Here is a 25,533-nt window from a genome sequence, read left to right as displayed (position 1 = left end):
ATTGGTACACCTATTTAATATGTATAGTTATAGATAACATGCACTTAACTACCAATCATCATCAAAAACAAACATTCTCTACCGACTACGGTACGTCTGTTTCTTATATGCAGACGCACTTTTGTAAACGTATATATAGGCCTATTTACGCATGTGAGAATTGGTATATAATATATATATATATATAGTGTTAGATTGTGTATAGTCGTGTAAACTAGTCATGGGCTGAGGCACATTATGTGATGAAAATAACAAGATGCAGCGGAGTATCCGAAGGCCTTTCGTTGTAAAAACTATTCTGCATGAGGTGTTTTTGTTATCTGATGGGGGAATAAAGTCAGCTTATATATACCGTACTGTTCAGTTTTTTCAATCATTACATTAAATACGGCACTTCCATATATAGTGCTTTAATACATATATAAAGAGAGAAAGAGAAAGGGAGAGAGGGAAGGAGAAAAGAAAAGAAAACTCTTCAAAGAAAAAGGGAGACTGAAATTTAAAAAAATCCCGGGGGAACTCGAAACACCGAGACACGCGTGTGTGTGATTTATATATGTATTAAAGGGGAAATTCAGGGCCCTTTACGAATTACGTGTTAAGTGATACACTGGCTACACTTTGAGCGTGTTTATAACAAGAAATATTGCGTAGTTACTTTAAAGCAACAGCCAGAGTTTCATCCAGGAACTATAGGAAGCGGCGGCCATACCCACAAATGACCGTATCAAACATATTATATATGATACGTTTCCTATCATGAGAATCTTGAAAAGGAAAGTGGAAAAAAGATAAAAAAAGAAAGAAAGAAATAAGGGACTTTCTGAATGGAAGTGTTGCTATGACCGTGACAAATTTGCCAACATGTAACTGGGGGCTACTAATGCTCACTCATCGACTATACATAGCCTCTATGGTGTTTATCCGTGCATGGCCATGCATCACGATATACCGACATATTGTTGTCCCGTTTTCTCCAAGACAAAGAAAAAAGAAGAAGAAGAAGAAGAAGAAGAAGAAAATAGACATGAGGGTGTCACGAAGCTCGTCAATATTGTTTTATTATCTAATACGTTATACCGTTAGTTTAAACAAATTCTAATACGGTTTACCGTTACTTAAAAAAAAAATCTAATACGGTTTACCGTTACTTTAATAAAAAAATCTAATACGGTTTACCGTTACTTAAAGAAAAATAAAGCAAGAAGAAAAAGACAGAAAGTTGATGACACCTGAACAACGGAAATCATTAAGTCATTAATGTTTTTTAATATAATGTTACGTTATTTACTGACTTCCACCTTGTTTTATTCCATATTGTTTACCCTTTCTTCAAAGGGGAGAATAGTATATATATATATTTTTGAATAGCACCAAAGTCACCAATGGCGAAAGACTGTACGTAGAGCTAAGAAATGAAAGAATAACTTGTCTTGTTATACGTTGAACTGTATATAAACACTGTGTGTTTGACCTAGATTTTTGCAGTTGCACGCACGCACTTAACAGCTATATATATATGTTGCTGTTATGATGTTATCAGTACATACAACAATGGTATCCAGAAAATCGATGATGTACAACCACTCAAAACGGGAAAACGCTTTCCCGAGTTTAGAAATTATAAATTGGCCAGAAACAAAGATTTGGAGATAACTGCAATGAACAACGTCACGACACAACTAAGAAAATGTCTTATTTCATATGCATTTGAGAGATATTGCAGATATAATGTTCCTTCACACGCAAGGCCGAAGACTTGATCAAGTCTAAGTATGACGTCATCGAGTCACATGTGCTGCATTTGCTTTCTATTTTTGGCTTCTTCATGTATTACTATCAGTTTCTTTTCTGTAATGGAGTCTTGGGTATTGCAATAATGAAAATTCGTATAGCCTGGCTTAATGATGCAATGGATTTCAGTGTAAAACCTGTCCACATTCTATACTTCAAAAAACAAACTAAAAAATAATGAAAGAACGCACCCAAGAGAAAGTTAACTGGTTTCAGATCCTGGTTGTGCTATGACATCACAGATTTTCAAAGTGACAGGTATCAGACACTGCTTTTAAACTATTGGAACATAACTCGCAAACTGAAACATGATTTTTCTTAGCTGTTTTGAGGGAGTTGTTCCTAACGAAGGTGATCTGCATGTGATATAAGCTAAAGATGATAGTTTGGGTCTGTTACTCTCCTTTAAGTATATATACTCGGAACGATAGCTTTGCAAGGATGATTGAATCGCTTTTAGTTTTAACAAAAAACCGTTTGTTTTTCTCTCGAATGATTCTTTGACCCCCAAAATAAATATATAAACCCATCAGGTTAAGTCAGACGGGATATGTCTTTCGTGAAAGATGAAATTATGATGGTTTTCATATGTCATATAAGACTTAATGAGGGATGTGAGACCAAAACGAACTTCATTTATGTAATTTGGTTTAACAAAAATGTTTCTTTTATTAATATTAATTTTAATAAATTAATACATACAATACATATACCTATATATACACACAAAACTAACAAGATATAAGAAATATGAAGAAGGCTAAAGAGAAAGCACGTATCTGTAGTATATACATATAGGCCTAACTGTTAGTTTTAAAAATAACGCAAATGGCTGCTAATAATTATTATTATATCGTCATTGTAATGAGTAATTATTACCAATGTTATCACAATCAATAACGATTATAAATATCACACAGACGAGTGACGTAAAACAGGACGCCCACCTACAATGGTATACTTAATAATTAACACAGTCGCATCAGTGTTCAAATCAGAGAATGAATAGAAAAAGAAAATAGGGAATTAAAAATCGTATATAGGTGAGATCCCAATATGAACTTTCTTTGTTTTACCAGAGAGTTGCCATTTAGATAAATGGCAACTTCCTCATTCTACACGGTTTCATCATAATTGTGCACGTGAAGCAGTATGTTTGGTATTTTAGGTGTATATACGCATATGCTTTGATAATTTAATGATTTCATCATACAGAGGAAAGCATCACATCTGTTTATCAAGACGATTTTACAGATTTCGGTGTAAACAGGACGTCGTTTTCACAATGTAATTCATGGGCGGAAATATTTAAAACGTCTTCAAAGATGGAATATATATGAGTAATTTAAAGACATTGTCCGTATACAAAATTCGTGGAAACGATTGTTTATAGATTGACTGGTAACTTCAAAAAACCCTTGAGATTTCTAAATATCCGGAAATGACGACAGATCATATTTTAATCCTGACAATCTTGTGATGCAGCTCCTGTATAACCTCTTAGGCATGCTCGTATACCCAGGAATTCTGAGTTAATGGGAAGGGCACCAATTGTTTAAGGAGGGGCACAACAGTCTACATGGGAAGATCCGGGGGGGGGGAGGCAGCTGCGCCCGGTTGGGATTGCGTAACCAATATATTGTGTTTTACTCTTTACAAAATTTGTTTACAAATTTCGTATATAGACGGTTCTCCGTTTATACCATATAACATTCTTGAGACCATTTAGAAATTTGTTAAATTTCCCCATGCATTGCAAAATATGTATAGCATATTAGATTCGTGAGAAAAACATAAATGGAGGTACACGGAAGCACAAGTAGAATGCCTTGACAAGCAACTAACTTAAAACTTGGTACCCATGGGTAACGATAACAATATATACGTCACAGATGCATGCACGCCTAAAACATCAACAATAGCTAAAATCATGGTTCTCACTGGCATTTTCCTGAATGCCTATATATATCAGTTATACTGTACAGGCTGATGCGGGCAGCCCACTAATATTTACTGCAGAGCCATATAGATAGAAATATATACGGCGATGTACGGCTCTGATTTACTGGGTTAAGCAGTAATAAAGGGCTTATATTAAGGTACAGAGATCATGCCGAATCTGTCACTGATGATTGTTAACCGCCGCACTAGGTCTATGTGTTTATGAACTTAAAAGTCTACTGGCAGAAAACTTCGCCTTTTTTTTTGGCTACTGGCAAATGGCGAAATCCAGCTAGCAAACACCCAAAATTTTGAGTCTTGTCGAAGTACAGGGGTCTTGTGTGTGTGTGGGGAGGAAGGGGGGGGGAGGGCATGTGAGTGCATGTTAACGATCCTAAGGAAACGGGTTGGGCACGGAGTGGTGTTTTTTTTTTCATTAGTAGACTGAATATTCTCTTACAAGTTAGGATACCTTCGGGTACTTTTGCCTCAATACGTCTGAGACACAACAAACTATACAGCTGCTCTGTTTCAACTGCCTGCATATACAGGCAGGGGGTTAAACGTGAACAGAGATACTGAGTAGTATATCATGAGCGATTTGTAACCACGAACCCTGATAGAAAGTGCACCCAATGCGATTTAGTTTCCTTACTCGAAGTTATTGCTGAAATTGGGAATGGAAACGATAAGCGAGAGAGAGAGAGAGGTGGACATAGAGAATAGGGGAAAAGTTCCCCGACAAAACGCGATCTCCATTCTAAGTATATAATTGGTCCCTTGCGCATATAATTACCCATGTGCATTCAGAATGTTCTTTAATGTAGGTCTATATAATAGCGTGTAACTGTATGATAAACAGTCAATACTTTTGCACATTACTTATAGAGTTTTAACCCATTAAGTATATATGTTATTCAATATTCAGCTTTTTCGAAAAGTGGCGGCAAAAGTATAAGTTTTTTTCAACATTTAGAAGGATAGTTTAACAATTTCGTGTAGGCCTATATTGTTAAGACATCTTTGTATTTGGCACCGACATGTTCTAGATTTAACATGAATGATAAAGTACGGTTATACATGAATTTGGAATCCAGGGCAGAATTTTTACTTCTTTAGTGATATTTCCATGTACCAGCTATAGTAATGATTTTTTTTATGATTTAAACAAAATTAATTCTCATTCGTTAACGTTCATGCATTATTCTGTTAGCAGAATAATGTATTTGCAAAATAAAATAAAGTTGTTTAATCGTATTTAAAACAATACAGTGTTGTACAACGTATAATATTATTATGTATCATACAATATATATCTTAAAAGATAATGAAATGCTAGTTTTCTTGTTAATTAAATAATTTATTGCAGTCATTTGAGTTGTTTTCATATCCCGAAAAGTGTTTTTAATAGGACTGAATTAATTATTGCCAGTATTTTCAAATATTTCTCAAGTAGGATGTGATATCATTGTAACTTCTCTGAAAAATATTTATGCCAAATTGTATGCGGCTGTATATATATATTACATACCTCTTACATACCTACTACATACCTTTGCTGTTACATATACCTTTAACCATGTATGTTACACGTATAGCCTATATAATATATTTACAATTACATGAATGAAAACAATTGATGTTGTTTTGGTCGCATATTTTATATAACTAGATTAAAACAATATTTTCTAATGATCAGTCATAATTTGTGTTCAATTTAGTTTGTTTTAATTAAATTAAAGCTCTGTGTGTGTGTGTGTGTTTGTTTGTTTGTGTGTGTGGGGTGCGTGTGTTTCTGTGTATACAATTAATGAACACTTGATCAGGTATGTCTTAACTATAAAGGATCACAAATTCTCGGTCGTCAACTGCACTTTTATATTGGTGAATTATATAATATCAAACTGCCTACTTGCGACATATTTCCAGAGATTGATGTCATTGGCTTCCTCGTATACTGATCTTATACTTTTTTCGTTTAGCCTGAAGGTTGAGCAAAAATTAGGACGCATGATGACAGGGTCAAATACTGCTGTTACATTGCAGACACTGGTGACGTAGTCGTATTAGAACTCACAAGCGGATGAATATAGTACAGACAGCTGGATTACGTATAGGATATAATATATACAGCAATCTCTGGTTAAAGTTATTTCCCTTACACTGACATTCCTCGGGGTAACCAGGGTAGTATATACTGCCGCAACAGCACACCTGGCATATAGGTTCGATAGACGCTGGGCCGTTAGTATAGTATAGTAACACCTGTCACAGAGCGTGTATCCTCCCCTATGTATACACTCAGGGGCGGCGGATCCAAGCTGTTAGAAAGGCGCATGGTGTGGGCGTATTTCTGTAGGAGGTGGGAGGGTGGGGTTCGTCCATCATGCATAAAACAATTACATAATTTTTTGGTCGTGAAAATGGTGCATTTGAGGCGTATTCAGGATATATAGAAATGAGATCTACACGCAAGGTTGTGCTAATAATAACGTTTTTTGTGTGTATGGGTATAGGGCTGAATGGGAATAGGGGGAGGGATGTGTTAAAGGTCTCCCTCTTGGGCTGTGGCCAGGAAGGGGGTAAATTATGCATACAATAGGTCTAATCCCGTATTTTGATATGTTTAAGTCACCTGATGTATATTTGCCGTCGATTCTTCGTGATAACGTTTCGTTTTCTGCTTCCGAGACTGATTAACACACCAGTTTTAAAGGTGGAAAAGTTCAACCCGAATCCCCGTATAGCTTCGCTATTTCGATCACTGCTGTGAACCACGGAGAACCATGGAGAACCATGGAGAAAACAGAAACCTCCATGTGTGAACAAAGAATCGTTATCACATCCTTAAAGGATAGTGCAAAGGAAAAAACATATTTTTGGCTGATGAAAGGGAAACACATTCTAGTTCTAATCATCCTGATAAAATTTGCGCGCAATTCCTATAAATACCATGATATTGAGATATTGGTAATTAATATTTTCTCAGATTTGTATCATAAGTGAACTTGAGGCAAACAGCTGTGATGTCATAGTTGCATGCCGGCAGCAAAACGTTTTGTTTCTCTCTATTTTTCAATTGACCTTGGATTGGATATATAATTTTCAATTTTTTCCTAAGGGGGATGTAAAGTATACCAATTACTGTAGTGTTTTCATATTGAGATGAATCCCTATTTTAAAGTGCGAAATTGGATGTTAATTTTACATTTTTAGTAAAGTAAACCATATAACATTCTTTTTTTTATGACATCAGACCTGTTTGCTTCAAGTTCACTTCAGGTTTACATATACGTGTCAACTTTCGAAATGTTGAATCTTGTAAAACGGCACGTATAGGAATTGATTGCAAACGTCACCAGGATGATAAGCCTATATAGTTTCTTCTTTTTTTCATCGACAAAACTAAATTTTCCTCTGTCCTATATAGGCGATATATATCTGGCATTTTCAGTTTCAAAGCGAGTGTCATTCCTATATTGCAGTGACAGATGGTGGGTTTTCCGATTGTTTGCTGTACTGCTCAAATAATTGACCTTATATCGTTGCATATCGTGTGTTTTAAGTACTTTCCGGCCATCTGAAGACCGTTGCTATACTACTCTGTCATCGGGATTGAGAAAAAACTTCATGATCCCTGGAAGCTGCCAGTTCACTATGAGGTAAACGGCCTTCCAAACTGTCTATGGATTTATATACGGATGTCTTGGTTTGGCGATATACGTATACTATACACTGAATACACATAATGATCACACTCCATAGCCGTATACCATACGGCTCTGCAGTCCTATACTCTACCGGACTCTGTCCTCTCTTGTGATAAATTTCTGATAAGCAAGTCGTAAAGTCAAGTGGACTGAATGAATATTCTCAACATATTCGTTAAACGTTAATAAATTATTTAAATTATAAGCATGACCCATGATTGTATTCTACTGTAAACATATGTAAATGTATAATGTACACGCATATATATATATATATATATATATATATATATATATATATATATATATATATATATATATATCTATATATATCTATATAATATGTATTATAATATATATAATACATATATATATATATAAAACATATTGCGTAAGTATTAGGTAGAAGATTAATAATTTTAAAGGGTTCTAGCTTTGGAGAATCTGACGATTCTCGTTGTTGTCATGGTGATACAGACAGATGTATCATACAGGGCGATATGTCTTTCTGCATCACTCACTACATGTATAGTCCCTTTAATATGATGTGGATGTTCTATTTTCGATCAGAAGGAAATATATTTATAGGCGTTCTTGAAGTAAAGGTTTTCACGTGATGCATCATGTTCGCACGCTATAGGAATATGCCAGGATATGTTTTGGTTTGGGTTAGAAGAAAAAACATAGTAAAACTAAAAGTACCTCGAAATATGTTTCCTCTGACGTCCCTTTCGTTGGTTATAAACTAAACGCGTGCTTTGCATTTCTATATGATGCAGTGTTATAATTCTGACAATGTCGATACAGATAAAGGAATATATTTAATACTCGTTAGTGTGTTCAACATACATTCGATTTTCATGTATAGTGTAGGGTTATAACAGTAGAAACTGTGTATGGTTTATCCCGTATATACTCAGTTATTACTTCTTGGCTATGGCACGAATATGCATGGCATAACACATGTTACAGTAAGGACAGTAACGCTAGCCTGAGATATTCAGCTGGGAATATAACAAGCGACTGGTGACAGGAGGTTATATTGTGTTTAATCTGCAAGCGAACGACTGGTTATAGAAGGCTATATTTTGTTCATTCTGAAAGAGAAGAAGAGAGGTGAAAGTGAACTGAAAAAGTGTTTTGTTGTTAAACAAAGCCAATTAGCAATAACTGATTAACGGTTAAATTCATAACCACTTTTTTGCTGATAAATCTATGAGAATTAGGTTGCACATTAAAAGAAGAACAAGGAGAATAATAATAAGAAAAATAAATGACCGAGGGAATAGTATTTTTCATGAGGTATTTAAAAATAAAAAACATTTAAATCTCCTTTCATCTGATTTCGAGGAGTTACTTCAAAGTTACTGTCACTTGGTTTTCATTTGTCTGTCTCTCTGCAATATTTAAGACATTAGAGATTAAGAGTTAATTATGATAACGTCCTAATGCCGATTTATTGATTTTCTTGGTGGTCTATCCATAACAAACTATCTCATTAGGTTGAACGGTCAATGTCCATTGCCAATAATGGTTTAAGCGTGGAAAGTTTTATTTATTTATTTTTTGTATAGCCTATACATGTGATGTGACTTATGCAGGTGTAAAATGATGAGACATATGCAGGTGTATAATGATGATACATATGCAGGTGTATAATGCTAATATTAAAAGTGTGTGGGTACAAAATGACATGAATATACACAAAGTAACAAATTGATTCTTGCCTACTCCTCATTTACCTTGCTTTAGTGGGGGGGGGGGGGGACTTGAAGGATGTCAGGTTTCCATTCAAGAAATTTAATGCAAAAATTGTGCTTAAAGTTTGAGATAATGTTCCGTCTCTATTTAACGCGTGATTGATGATAATAATCGTTTGATTGACGACTTTATTTAACAATCGAATTGAGCTATTATTTACTCGTTAATTAACTGTCAGTATGGTGAAATTAATTTAATTGTATAGACACTGTTGGCTCTTATAGTTTAATGGTAAGGAATGCACTTGAGGGTAGCTTTATAAACCCTTTGAAAATGTTTGTTTGAGACTGAAAGACAGAGAGAAATGTTTGTTTGAGACTGAAAGACAGAGAGGGGAAAACCGCACTTGTATGGTTGCTCTTATACGTTAAAAAAAAAACAGAACTTCAAATGGCTTTGTATTTGCTTCATTATACCGTACATAATTTACATAATAACGTATATAATTTATTCACAATAAATAAATCGTTTAAGTACTGCTGACACCTAGCCAATTTACCCAATATTCAGTGCATTTGTTGTGTGTGATAATTTCATTTAAAATCTGTTGACATTTTTCGAATAGCTCTTTTCGTTTCCAACGTACACACATGTAGTTGAAGTTTTTGATAAATCTGGGAAGCCCACTAAATATATGCAAACTATGACGTGGAGTGTTGCACTCATAATTTGTTATCTTTATTTTGCCCTTAATAAGTTAAGCCCTAATTACAAGCCCACATGTATCATTTGAATAAGGTGATGTTCCTCTTTGCAAAGAGGACAATATATTATTTTAATAAATCGCCTTAGGCCACAAACCTGTGTTCAGTATCCTTGAAACGAAGGTTGTAAAAACAAAGGAATAACATAGCAGAATATTAGGCAGTCATTCCTTTACATCGTCAATGTGCATAATTAGCTAATGTTTATTCATAAATAAAACTATGATGTCAATCTTTGATGGATTTTTATGGGAGTTGCAGCTATTTTCATGATTTCTAATGTCTATATTAGAGTGATTAGGACAATGAGAGTCCATAGGTGACCGTAGACCTATATAAGCAGACCCGTTGACGACAGCGTCACATTTATATTATCACCAAAGCCTTTCAAAACCGCCACAGAAATTTATAGATATCTATAGTGTGGAAAATGTGGATATGAAGAACCGCGTCAACGGTTAAACATTTCCTCAGTATAACCAGCAGCCTCGAGAAAGGACGCCATATTTGTTACCCAATTGAAATGCCTATGGAGGCGAAGGAACTGCTTGACACCGCAAACTGCAGGAGACGTTACTACAGGGGTAAATGCCGCATATTTTATCGCAACTGAGGCTCAAAGCAACGCCAGATAGTGAGACCGGTATGTCAAGATGGATTTTTATCACAAACTTGACTTGTGACAAACGACAGTCTCCGTTTTATGTCAAACTTGGTCTTCGCCCCATGCATTGACGGGTTCTGCTGATATGGTTGGTGTATATGTAAGATAGATATCTAACATACAACAACAGAGGAGGAGAATTAATGCTTGCGAATGCTGCATATATACGGCTATACCATGCATAGCTCTCAGGTGTAACGCTATGTGTATGCCAGTCGTGTCAACAACAAAAAAGGTACGAAAAAGAAAAGGCGGCAATAGCTATGAATATGGCTTATCGTGAACTGGAATGGCGCGTTTCGTTCTATGGGAGGGATGTACCAGCGTAAAATACTTCCCATTACATCTAAGTATTTATGGAATGGGGATGAAGTGTTGTAATTGGTGGATATCATTATGAAAGGCTATGACGAGACTCCAAAACTGTGTCAAACACGCCGAATCGGGGCTTTCATCGGAAATGTTAATTTGATTGACATTTATCATGGATAATTAACCTTAATTGGGAGACGGAAGGTGTGGGTTGAAGTGTAGGGAAGGAAAAGAGGGGGTGAGGGGGCAGGAGAGGGGGTGATATTGGATGTATGGAGGCATGAAGGGAGAACTCCCCCTGGTGTGCTGTCTCATATAACCATACTGTTTGGTAAATGATTATCATACTTCGACCGCGTACTTTCTGTAACAACATTTTGTATATTCTATTTATGGTGAACGACGCACGACGGTAAATATCTTTTCTCTAGAAGGGGGAGCGCTCTATTTAGCCATGAAGAAAGACAATTAAACTTTTAGGCCACAAGAAAGGGGAAAGGGAAAGATATCCCTAACCCCCCCCCCCCCCCCGCATTGACAGCGATTACCTCCATTCCTATATGTTGTCGGCCATCCTTATTCCATACGCTTACGGGAGGCTCGAATGCTGTTGTGGTCGGAACGTTCTTTGCCCTTTTAACTTCGCAATGCGTTCTCTGGGGATTTACACAAAACGTGGTTTTAAGTTTTAAGTATAAGGATGGATTTTCTATACTTCTTTCTGTCTGTCTCTTTCCTCTGCCTCGCGGAGAAGGTAAAATTCTTTACAGGTCCAACCGAAGGACCATTGCAACCGTCGTCAATGGTATCACATGCTTGGTTGAGTTTGTTCTATAGAGAGGCTTGTATTCATCGATCGTGCGAACAATACCACTAACATTGTATTGTTCCATACAAACACCTTTCAAGGTCTAAACCTTTGTTAGCTATCGAGGTTGCCGGGTATTCATTGAGGATCTCGGATATCCGAAAAACGTTAAAGAATCACAAATTACCACCGTTTAAACTTTCATGGTATACTGCTCTCTCTATCTCTCTCTAGTCACAAGATAACGAAATGAAACTAACTATACACCATCTATAATTATGCGCTCTGCAGATGTAGCGTGTATTGTAAAGTATATATATTGGCACAGCGTTTCCAAAGTATACATTTTCCATAATAAAGGCAACATAAAAATCCATAAATTGATGTGTTTTATTTTAGTTTTCCAAACATGTTTATATACAAACACCTTATAGTATGCAACACAGGAGGAACGTACACACAAAAGAGAGCAAAACGTATTTCTCGGAGAGCACTGGTTTCGAAAAAAAAACGCTATATCGAGCCATGTATAAGGAACAGCCCCCCCCCCCCTTCCGCCCCTTCCAAGTGATATACTCTCGCTCTTGACGATGGTACTTTATCACAGAAAGTGTGATACCTATGAAACCCATATGGATTGGTGCTCGTATATATACTATCGGGCATTTAGCTAACGTATTTGTACACGTGCTTAATAGTGCCTTGTATGATTGTACTCATATACAATCGGGAATAATATACTTAGTGTACTCATTTGTTGTATTCCAAGTCTGTCTCCAGTTATATTCATGAAACTGGGATCGTTGTAACGAATTCCGTTTGTGCACCTCAACAGCCCCCTCCCTCCACCCTCATTCCTAATGTTTTACTTTTCCAAAACGTTTACAAAATGGTTACTCTATATAAACTATATTTCGGCATCTACAAGAATCGCGACGGAGTTGTTCTTGCCGTAAAAATCTGCTGGTTGTTTACGCTTAACAGTTGCATAATGATAATTCATATATACGAAAGATATATATAACTGCGTACAAAGTTATTCATTTGAGTAAAAGCGGTGGACTCGCCCAAGACTTAGTATCGTGACCGTAGTCACCGTACTAGAACCTTATGTCAGGGTTGAGGATAGTTTGGTAATTACCATGAACCGATGTTGATGTTTGTGAAAAATGTAGTAGTGTGAAAGTATGTATATGTTTCACGGGGGTAATGAGAAATATGAGGAACCAGAAAAGGTTTATGGTTAAATTGTAAAAAAAACAAAAAACACATTTTTGGTCACGAGCCCACAAGCTAAAAGTTGTGCTATTTCGGACTTTGAATACCGTCACGTATATTAAGTAATGAAACCCCAAGCAGATGCCTTTTTTTTAAAAAAAAGATGGAACTTGCTCAATTTTAAAGTTTCATTGACCTTATACGTGCATGTATATATCGTGTGTTATAACAGCATGGGTGATGGAACATAAGATATGCGGACAGCAGGTCCTATGTTTTGAAAGTTGACCTCCAGCCCGCCCGTTTTGACAGATATTTCAATTTTATCTACCCCTTCAATATGTTTAGTGTTCTTCGGCAATACGGTAATAATTTGCCACTAACCAGCTTAGGAAAAGTCGTCATGCATGTGGACACTGATCGAAGTTGTAGGAAACCGAAGCCCCTCCCGTCCGTCCCCTCCAACTCTCCCCTCCCAGCTCTCTCCACCTCTAACTCTCTTTCATCCCCTCCCCGAAGAGAACGATTTCACAAGATTACTTCTTTTAAAATAGTGCATGTTTTGTTGTTTGGTTTACTGTGGGTTATGTATGGAATGTTTCAATGTTATAATGTACGTTAGAATGTACTGAGTGCGTTTGCAGTGATCGATTTTTCTTATTAGAGCAACATTCACTCATTTATATACTTCACTCCTCTCTCAGCCAATATAAAATATGATAACATTGTAACCAATGCTCCCCTTGCACTGACACAGTAATGTCTGTGAGAAGTCAATTTCAAGGTAAAAGCACTTGCGTGACATAAAAGTTGCTTGTTTGGAGGAAGTTATTTTATTCTTCTGTGGACACATATCAAAGACCGAATTTTCACTCTTTGGAATTATTTTCTAAATTCAGTCGGTTATTGCATCTTAACTGTAGGCTTCCCCCCCCCCTCCATTTTTTTTTAAATTTAAATTTTTATGTTTCGTTTAACAACTCTCTGGTCTAACTATCTTTGGTGTATAGGTTTTACCATTTCGTAATTTTCCTGTTATCATTTTACCATTAACTTAAGTCGTATATACGCACTGTCTTAATTTAAAATTAAAAGGAGCGACTTTGGTTTTGAAAAATTGATAACTTGGTAAACAAACTTTAACGAGGAAGCAAAGGGCATCTAACTTATTTGTTGAAGCTCGTTGTTAATTGTGGTCAGAAGTAAAGTTACGTTAAATATTATCATTTATATTGGGACCAAACTCCATCTAGAGACCTTAATGTTTAACTCGAAACTAAAAACTGTTTGTATACACGGAGACAGATTGCCGGGGTGATTCAACTGAACTTAGTATAAATGGGGCTAGATTATGGTGGTGGTGAAATCAAAAATAACTATAAAAGAAGGGAAAAGAAAATAATAATTAGAAACTGGACTTACTGGTATCGTGGTGTCCAGTCCATGCTGATCACGATGAAGTTCAATGGGCGTGGTTAGTAGTGATGACGTCACTGCAAGTTAATCTATACAAAATTTGCGGTTCACGTTTTTTTTTGTTTTCCTTTACTTTTTGGACTTTGCTTAATTGGACTTTATATGGAAACTAGAGGACCAAAGGGATGTTTGTAATATAGAAGCAAACCTTGTATATAGGACCAGCATGTAGGCTGGTGGACATGCATGTTAGTAATGGATTGCGTTATTGTTAAAGTATGTGAAATTAGCCACATGTGGGTTTGTCTGCAAGGTAAAGTGCAACCTTTGTATTGGAAACTACGTGTATATATATGGATACCCGATGTCGTCATATGCGTGCGTATAATGTGTACTTTAGTCACCATAAATGTTGTACGATTGGCCGTCTGCGCTTGCGTATATATACGTTAGAAACCTAAGAAATTTGTACGCCATGACGTTACAAATCACCGCGGGAATCTTTCCCGATAAGAACTATTACCAACATCGCTCCAAGTAATATTCTCATTCAAATTCATCAATGACATGTTTTCGGTTCGCATTTGAATAAAAGGTTTTAAATTTCCCCCCCATATCGTACTATAGAGGTGTTTTGAGGGTATACCCCGTGATTGTTGTTAACCACATGCACCAGCGAATATCTGTCTTATACGGTAGCTTTAGGGCTGATTCCCATCAGTGGTTTCTATAGAGTGGGTTTCATTGTAAAACTGTCAATCTCTCTAGAAAAAAAAAGAGAACCTTTTTTCTTCAATGCGTATATACAGAAGTGTATAGCATACAATGCATACACATGCACACTCCATTATTATGAGCTGACGAGCTGGTATAACGACACTGCACACGGCTTTATATCGACTTGTCAATGTAAACGACGTCACTCTCTGAATAAACTCTTGTAACGATGGATCGATTTTGTTTACTTTCTCATCACTTGAAGTGAAACAGCTCCATTCTTCGTTTATGTATTCCCCTTATTATAAAAGGACTAGGCCTTTAATGAAGAACAGTGAACGATTCGACGTGTTTTCACCTTTTACCAAATCTAGTATATTCGTTGGCTTGTATAGTTTGCCTGTGAGTGTGTGGTAGAGAAGTTATGCCCACACAAATATATCTCCCTGGTCATACTTACGCGATCTGTTTTACATACGGCAAGAGCCTCAAATGGCCCATGGACTTTATTCACGATCGTCACTAAGGCTATATGTGAACGTAGAATCAACATACGACTGTAGACATGTGTTTCACACTTGCTATTTCCATTTATAACTTTATGCAAATCATATAGGCCTATATCATTTATATATATATATATATATATATATAGCCTATATATATAGCCTATATATATATATATAGCCTATATATATATATATAGCCTATATATATATAGCCTATATATATATATATATATATATATATAAATGTTGTCCAAAGTATCTCTTTCGATATCCGGCCTATACAGTGGAAAGACGACCTTTCTTACTGGTTTCGAACCCTCTGGACATAGGATCAGTGTCCATGGCATAACTGGTTAGGGTGTCCGCATATAAAGCGGGAGGCGCGGGTGTCGAATCCCGGTGGAGGCTGGGAGTTTGAACTGTTCTGGATTTTCCAACTCATTTAAAATTTGAAATATAGGGATACAGCCATCACGTCACAACCTAGTACATTATTCATATTTTCCTGTTGCGTGGGCGACATAATTGAAGACCAAACTAGTGAAACCAGTTGGCCGTTAGGTTTTTAAATAATTCTGACAAGGAATCAATTACTCATTGGCATGTTTTAATTATCAGACTGTCATGTCACATGCAATATTGATGTTTATATGTGTGTGTGCGTGTTTTCGTAAATATATACATGAATGTGTTTTTTGGGCTTCTTATAGCTATTTATTTAGTTGTTAATTGTTATTTTTGCATATTTTACAGATAACATTAAACACGACATAGACACTGGAAGAACACGAAGGTCAATGAGACTGGTCTGTTTTGGAGGTAAGTCGGAAGTCTTCACTATTGTTATATTTGTTATCTAATTCCACTGTTTTGAAGGTTCTATAAGCCACAATCAAATCGGTTGAAAGCAGCATGGTTAGAGCGAATACTGCAGGAAGCCTGGCATATATTTAGGTAGTTTATGGTACTGTATGTCATCATGAAAATCACACAGCGGAAAGATGAAATCTGCGCCAATTTAGACACACAAAAAAACAAAAACAAATTCAACTTTTAAAAAGTTTTATGAATTGTATTGTGACGGAAAGTTATAGTATCGATTTATTATCGAGTGCTGATCAATATCAACACATGTCAGTTGGTGTCTTGTTGAGATCATCCGGCTTCGACCGGTTAACGTGGCTGTGGCTGGCTGCTTAGCCTGAACTGAATATACTCTTTCCGACTCAGGGAGGGACTCCACTCTATATATGATTTACACTTTTCTAAAGCTATACAGGTCACGTAGTTTGTATTTTTACTACAGTTCAGCTGTAACCAGCGAATACTTGCATTACCCTGCTGTTATTGATAATATATAGGCCTACTCGACGATCTCACTGTAAAAAATGATATTTACTTGAAAACATAACGTGTGACTTTATGCCCTGGTATTCCATCTTTTTTTTTACTTTTTATTTTGTGACACGAATTATCACCTTCATCATCCTGCAATTACTTCATTTTGATTCTTTGCCGGAGGCAGAAGGAATCTATGCGATGGTGTGTATGTATGCGTTCTTATGTGTTTGTATGTGGCACTTGCTTGTACATACCGTAACTCTAAACGTTCATGGTGTATTAACTTCAGACTTGGTATGTGGATTCGTCTAATTGATTACAAGAACCATATTCTTTTCTGTGAGGAAGACATCTTTCTGGAACTTCATACATAGTATGTAGATCCAGCTTGGTGAGTGCAAGAACCCTATTGGTAATGGATGAGGTCAAAGGTCACATGAGGTCAAAGTCTGAAATCCTTTTGAACATGATCACTCAACAGTTAAAGCTACAATTAATCTGTGAATTCTCCAATGCATATGATTTTGTTTCGGTGAACATATTTTGGTCAATTCAGTTCAGTTCAGTTTTGTGAAGGGGCTCAGCCAGGAAATGAAATCTGCGTCAAAGAGTTAATAGTCTTGCTTCAAACGCACTCACTTGGCTCTTACCAGTTTTCACCCTCTGAGCTTCACCGGGGGGGGGGGGGGGGGTCAACAGCTTACTTCAGATAGTGGAAAATTGGCTCAAGTGGTCAACAGGTTATCTCAAATGGTCTCAAAATTGGCCATTTTCTCTGTAATGTATACCAGATGACTTTTGCTTGCATGCATTTATGTGTCTTTATTTCACATGAACATTTTTCTTTCTGAAAACATTGAAAACATTAAAACTCTATTCTCCAAAATCCTTACCAGTGAATTACTTGGTTGAAGCCCACACTGGAGTGCTACAATAAGAGCTGGAAAATATCTGATATTTTCTGGTTTTCACTTAATTCTTAGACAATTGAACTAACTTGCTCTATACATTAGTCAGATGACTTATTTTGAATTTGAGCACTTTGAATGACAAGGAATCACAAAGCCAACTGGTTTCAGGTTTTAATTTTCTATTAGCGAAAGGACACCTTCTAATGACAGTTTTCTTAATTTTTAACAAATGGTAACTCTTTTAAATACGGTAACACCGTTTTTCTAGTGCGAAACTTGAAAAGGAATACTTTTTCAATAACAAAAAGGGGAAGTTCTATTTACATGTGGTGGCCGGGAGAGGGAAGGGGGCTTCTTTTCTCGAGGAAACTTTATTTGCTATGGTATAGGGGGAGGGGGAGGGGCAACTAGCCTGGTCTAAATAATGGTGAGGGAAGTGAGGTACGCCATGCACTGTTTATGCATTTGTTCTCACAATATTTCGGTTTACCTTTTTTTTTGCATTGTCTCCTTGAAAATGTTGTACTTGCGAAACAAATAAATTTGACTTTAATCCTCCGACGTTGGGGGGGGGGGGGGGGGGGAGAACATGAATCATAAATGTAAAACACAATTGTGTTCATACTGAGGCTGGAAGTTGAAACAGCGTGACAACACTATCTTATAATTGGTTCTCTCGGCTGCAGACAGCGGCTAATATCGCCCGCAGCCTGTTTTTCATGAAAACATTAGCCCTTTCTGTTACACTGCCTGCTATTTGAATTGAAAGCCTGCGGATAAAATCCTTCTTGGTCGCTCGAGTATTTCTTTTCTTGCGAACCTCTCAGGTTTTCTAACGATATTTCGATAATTTTCGCAAAATTCAGATGCATTGAAGGGGAAAAAAAGATTCGTTTCGGCAGTGTGAACGCGTCAGATTAAGTACAAAACTGAGGTGACAGTTTTCGTCGTGGTCACGTCAACAACTTTGTAATTTCGAGGTTGTCGTCATTTTTCGAGTAGTCCAAAACACTTTCGTATAGTCTTCGTGTATACCAAGAATACTTTCAGTGATTGCGAAGGTTATATGGGTTTCAATATAGAGAATGCCGGGTGTGTGCATGTGTTCCTGTTTCACTGGAAAGAGGTTAGATTGTGGATGTCGATGATGACCTAAGATAATTATTTCCAAGTTCATTCCAAAATGGAAACCTCAGAAGGATTTTCAGAATAATTAGTCAGGGCTGATAAGGTTAGTTTCAAAATATATCTGGGGCTTGCAGGGGCCTGTCCAGGAATTTATCGGAAGAAAGGGGCGGGGAGCGGGAGAGTATTGTACCTGGGTTTTTAAAACCGACTCCGATGCCCAGATGTATGGGCCCTGGGGGTATTTTCCTCAGAAAAAAAGCATTCTTAGGCATATTTATAGTTAGATATGTAAGCGCTTGCAAGGTTGTTTTAGTAACTTGAATTTAACGATAATAAATTATTTTCAGGCGATTCGAGAATTGTAATTTTCAGCCAACACACATCAAAAAGCTTAATACCAGGACTCTCGCATGCATGCTCTGTTAAGTTTCCTGTTCGTTAGGTCCCTTCCCCACTTTTCTTTCTTTCTTTTTGCTTTTGAGCGGACAGCTTGTTTAATCTGTTGAAATTGATTGTGTGAATTCCGTACATATAGTTCTCCTATACGTGAACTATGTATGCCATGTACACGTTGTACCGTGTATAGCATGTATACCTCTAGTGTCAGTGTGTACACGGTCAATAAAACAACGGTTGCATATGTCACACAGTGTTTGATCTGTTCATTCGTGATAATACTAAACAAAAAAATAGTGACTTGAAAACGCTGTTTGGCTTTCGCGACCCCGCCGGCCTTAAGCCAATTTAACTTCGCTGTCAGCATCTCTAAAGCATGCCTTTTGGTATATACAGCAAAGGAGTCCCAGCGTAAACATTCGTAAGAAATTAAGGCTTTCCTCCTGCCGACAGGTGGATGTCAAGGGCCCGACGAGGCCCTGGGTTGATGGTAATTCAAGACAGGAAGCAGTATGCGGCTAGGTAATATACTCCTTGAGTGCTTATATATGAGATACGCATGCAACGGTCTTTATATAAAGAAGCAGATATTCAGAAGATGTTCTCTCATGGGACTCAAGGTATATATTCCTAATAACTCCAGGCTGTTAGTAGTAATGAATTGGTAGTCACGACCTCATGAATATTCATCAGTGAGTATTACGAGAAACCCCGACATTTATACACGTTTGACATTCTCCTGTCGCATACAAGAAATATCGTCGTTCGTACATGAATATATATTGTATACATGTACACACGAAGATGTTTGTATATACATATATATATATATGAATATATATGAAGATGTTTGTATATGAGTATACATGAATATATATATGAATATGTATATGAATATATATATGTGAATATATATATATATATATGAATATATATGTATATATATGAATATTCAAAGATCGGCCTATATTCACAACGTCGTAAAGATGTAGACCTCTTACAGCTGAACTATCATCTGAGAAGCTCAAGTTGAAGGAATTATTAAGGCAGCTTTAGTTCACGGTTGTCGTGTGACATATTTAAAATGAGTGAAATCTGGGTCACAAATATGATTATGTTTTTATGTCTTTTCCTGGAATGACTTGTACTTGTCACTCGTCAGTAATATTTCAAGCGTTAGATTTCCATCACGCAACATTTATCAGAAACTGCACGGGGTACCGTAATAGGTCGTTGTATAAAAGCCGACTATACGTGAAATAACTCGTAGGCAGGCAAGAATTTGTCGAATGTGGGTGTCTCAGGGCTTCAACTTCTCAATGAGACAAATTTCAACACTTACGAAGCTTTCACTGTCAGATGCATCTAATTTGCATACAAGATTGAGGACAAATTTTGTTATATATATTGATCACAATGATTATTGGTTCAATACCAATGAGGTTTAACTTCACTTGGTTCGTAAGGAACAATGATCGTATATGGCAGAGCAACTTGAGAGTCTCATTGTGTACGAACGCGTGATTTGCTATCGTTGTCGTAACGTACGGTAAAGTGGAATGGAAAAACGAACTAATACATGTATAATATTATATTTTTATTATTTTGTATATTTCCTCCTTTCCTACGGGAAATAATGATGGCTGATCAAAACAAGGATCTGCTAACTTCCTTATGAAAATTATCTTATCTACGCCTGCGCTTTGAGTCAAATTTTGAAAGTACAACGGCTCTTCATGTTTGTATAAATATTGTTGCATTGATGCAAACCATCCTCCGGTTGAATTAAATCATGGGAGTGTTTCCAGTGAAATCTTTCTCCCTTTCTAGATATATCAAATCTGAAAGAACAAAGAAGTTAGTTGACGGGAACGGGATTCGACTGATTGGCCGGTAAATCCCACTTTAGCCTATAATTCCTTTGCTGTTTGGAATTTATTCATATAGCTTTTTTGCAGTCAAGATTTCTTTTGCTGGGATACAGCAGAAGGAAACAACGACAACGAGTATAGAGAGAGGGCGTTCTACCAGAACGTTACCATTTATGCTTATATTATTTTTTTGTGACTCAGCAACATAGTTGATGAGTTATACGTGTGAACGCTAGAATCATTTATAAGGGAGCAATTGGACGCCATTGTACTCATTCCTACGTTTGGTGGAATGTTTGCATGCAGAGGGGTAGGAAGCTTCCAAAGCGTGGGGGGGGGGGCACAACACCAGAGGGCACTTTCCCATTCCATAACCACCACACGTTATGCTATAATCCAATACACACCAGCCATATCACTCAAATATATATTATGTGTTAGTATGCTATCAATACTTTTATGGTGCAAGTGAATAATTAAAATAAAATACTGAAATTAACAAAGGCTTAAGATATCCAAAAGACAGTTCTTCATCAAAGGGGAAAATTTTATTTGCCAGAAGGGCACATTTACTATTTTGGAAAAAAAGTGGGGGCACGTGCCCCCAGTGCTTCCCCCGGCTCATACCCCTGTTTGTATATCAGTTTCAGTAACATCTTAACTAATCGCGATCGCTGTAAGGCAGGTATGAATCCAAAACAGGGGCCTGAAAGTGTATGGATACTCTACTGTTTATCTCAGATAATTCCAATGAATCTCTAATACAGGTAAAACGCAACCAGATCATACACTACCCTTTCACTCCAATAAGAATGGGTCACCATGTTTTTTTTTTATACAGAGTACATGAAATATACATATATACAATATTTTTTGTTTCTTCTATTTCTAGGGAAACTAACAAGACTTCAGTCAGATGCCTTGTGCATACATGGCACGGAGAGTAGTTCCATAGTCATCAAGATGACCCTACAATTAACTTCAGCGCCAAAATGAAAGCAGACGACTAAGTTGTTATGGAAACACAGCTTGATCAACCAACACCGAATGATTCAGCCCTGCAGGAGCCGCGGAACACGAAAGTACCCTTACCTCACCCTTCCCCCACACCAGTCCCCCCGGCGTACGGGACGACGCCAACATCCACTGGAGCGGTTCTGTGCACCCACTCTGACGCAGTGCTCAGCCCCATTTCAGCTGATCTACCTGTGAGCAAGGCACAGCCGACGGCGGAGAGTACCACCGCCTCGTCGCCTCCCGAAACTGCCGTCAATGTTGGAAAAGAGAAAAGGCGCGACACAGTCGCAAGTGAGGACACCGCACAGCAGGGGCACGTGACAAGGCTCGACGATAAAATGGCTGCCATAAGACCAGGTAATAATAATGTTGACTATCTTACAAGTAAGACAGATATATCGGCCACAAGCAATCAAAAGATGTAGTAGCTGTTTACATTTTCCAATGTATAATTTTCGGTATTTACCAACCCTAGAAGTGAAATAAAAGTGTATGAAAGAGACCACATACAGGCCTAAACTGAAAAGCTCACTCTGAAACTTTGGTTAAACTCGAGATATTCAGTTATTTACGAAAGGGCCAAGCCTGCAAACTTTACTGTCTGGAACCCAAATGTCCTTCTTCACCCTACCTCTCCGCGAAAATAGTGCAAAGGTGCATAATGCTGTTTATAAATTACCTCTCTTGTGAGTGAGTCCCCCCCCCCCCTACACCCATCCCCACTTGCCACCAACCCTCGCACTCGGTGTGCTTTGTATAGCAGAGGTGCGGAAAACTACCCCGTGTTAATAATATCGTCTTACTTGCATGAAGTAGAAACACGACACTGCAGCTAAAAGGGTTTACTTTAAAATGGAATCCAAGAATTATTAATTGCTAAATATACGGCCGTGGGATGTTCTTGAGATATCGCGATCAATGTCACCTGCCTTCGATGTTTGTTATCTCGGTATATCATCTATAAACAACCGTATACTAAACTGTATTAAATTTAAAATTTTACGCGTCATTAATTACCGGAACACCGTCTTTCACGTGTGCAGCAGATCAAGCGCCGTACTATACAATTTGTGGATGGCCCCTTGGAACACATCTGTAGGCCTTCTTGAAAGCAACTATAGTACATATGATCGATCGGTGTGCAAACGCGACAAAGTAATTCTGTAAAGTCTTTATGTAAATGGTGAAGTACCGATATATATCGGTGGTACCCTTATTTATATATATATATATATATATATATATATATATATATATATATATATATATATATATATATAAATATTGTTCTTAGTAAGCAAAGCGCTATTGAGTAATAACTTGAAAAGGACCGTGTCAAATTATTTTCGTACATACCGGTCTTATTCAACAAAACTATTGCCCCCCCCCCTTTTCACTTTTTTGTTGATGAAAGGAAACTTAATGGAAAATAATAAAGTGCAAATTAAGGTCTGCTTAAGCTGCCCTGAAGTGCGGCAGTTGGCTGACCTAGGAACAAAGTAATAGATTGGTTCACCATTTTAGGTGAACACATCTGACTATTTTTACATACATCTAGCTTGTATATTTATCTCTTTATAAATGTAAATCAGTTCATTGTCTTATACATTAATTATCATTGAAGACTATAAGGATATCACGTACAGACGTATGCATGTATGTTAAAGCGTTCTGTACCGTCTGGAACTCTTAAAAGAGACATTCCGGTGGCTGAAGTTGATTGCTATAAATGAAAATGCTGGTAATTTTCTGCATCTGAAGGTCAAATCCACATCCTCGTATAGCATTATGTATGATGAATATATTAGCTGGTATTTTGCGAATACAGCTGGCAACAGATGAGTGAATGATGCCATCACGCGGCAATTCAGCTGAAAATATTTTCTTGCTTTTGATTCGTTGCCGGAGGCAGAAGAAGAAATCTATGCGATGGTGATGGCGTGTGTGGGTGCGTATATGTGTGTATGTGACACTTGCTCGTAAACACCGTAATTTAAAAAAAGTTCATGGTGGATTAACTTCATACTTGGTATGTGGATCCGTCTTATTAAGTACAAGAACCCTGTTCTTTTTCTGTGAAGTTCAATGGTCATTTTGGGGTCAACAGAGGTCAGAGTCTGAAAACTTTGTAAACACGATAACTCACAAAGTGCATCTTTGTAACGGGGACCGACTTGTATACATACCAAATATCAATTGTAGCTTAACATTTGATGGTCGGGTACATTTTTAAGATGACTTCGGGATGCATCGTAGGAAAATAATTCCCCGGGTTTGTATGGGGGGTGGAGGACGTGTTTCATTGGAGGGGTAATTATTATTGTTAGATCGACTCAGTGAATATTACCGTGTGTTACTTCAGTGCAACCGCACAGCACATCGTTGTTCTAATTATTGTAATATGTACCGAGTACAATCACTACTGACTTCAGCCGACATTAACTTTAGACCAAAGCATAAGCAAAAACAAAAGCAAACAAAAACAACAACAACAATAACGAAGGATAAACAAGGAGTAATTTTCAAACAACATCTCATGGGAGATTTTGTGTTAAATTTGTCGTATTCTGTCCTATACGTTCTAGTCTGGTTGGAGATCCTGCCTCTCGGCATTTGTCAAGTTTGTCAATTTTGTCTGCAAATTTTGATCTAGCAGCCAGTACCCTAATGATTGTGTATGCAAGCGTATCTGTTAGTTGTTACTCATTGTCATATAACTCAGTTATATATTCACCTTGCGTTAATCGGCTTTACACAATGATTTTCATGGTAAGAATTAGGGTGATTACGCACGTTTTGTAATGCAGAAATGAAGGTTACGCCCTAAAACCTATATATACTCATAATGGCATTTATGTTAAATATGTTAAATGCATTGTGTACTATACGTGTGTGGGTTTATGATGTTCAGTATAGGGTGTGTACATATATAGGGGCGTGTGGTGCAATAGCGTGGTTCGCTGAGATGTGTGAAATAGGTGCAATGTTATTGGTAAAAGACTCCAGGAGTATATATGGAATGATAGAGAATGGATTAGAGAATGAGGCCAAAATTAAGAAATATCATGGGATGGTTACAGAACTTCGTGATGATCAATGGCGGTACAGAAAGCACAGTTTACGCATAGAACAATGTAAGAGGTGGACAAGGAACAATAGGTACGCATAGCACGATTTACGCGTAGAAAAGTACGAGGTGGACATGGAACAATAGGTACGCTTAGCACAATTTACGATATCGTGAAACAAGGAATGTATAGTATTACCAATCTGGCAAAGATAAGCTCAAACTGTAGCTATAATTGTGTTTTTCTT

At 37.1% G+C, this 25,533-nt stretch overlaps 1 protein-coding gene across 1 annotated transcript in view; it reads left to right on the top strand.

The window, feature by feature from the left end:
- The window catches only part of LOC139960584 (uncharacterized), a 74,177-nt gene that overhangs the window by 25,212 nt on the left and 23,432 nt on the right, over positions 1-25,533 (top strand). The window contains exons 2-3 of the mRNA XM_071959040.1: positions 16,308-16,373; positions 22,094-22,575. Coding sequence (XP_071815141.1) covers positions 22,218-22,575 — 358 coding nt within the window. The 5' untranslated portion in view covers positions 16,308-16,373; positions 22,094-22,217. The remainder of the gene's footprint in view (positions 1-16,307; positions 16,374-22,093; positions 22,576-25,533) is intronic.

The sequence above is a fragment of the Apostichopus japonicus genome, chromosome 19, assembly GCF_037975245.1.
Source record: "Apostichopus japonicus isolate 1M-3 chromosome 19, ASM3797524v1, whole genome shotgun sequence".
In the NCBI taxonomy this organism is placed as follows: domain Eukaryota; kingdom Metazoa; phylum Echinodermata; class Holothuroidea; order Aspidochirotida; family Stichopodidae; genus Apostichopus; species Apostichopus japonicus.
Note: the sequence above shows the minus strand (reverse complement) of the source record. Positions and strands in the feature narration are given on the sequence as shown.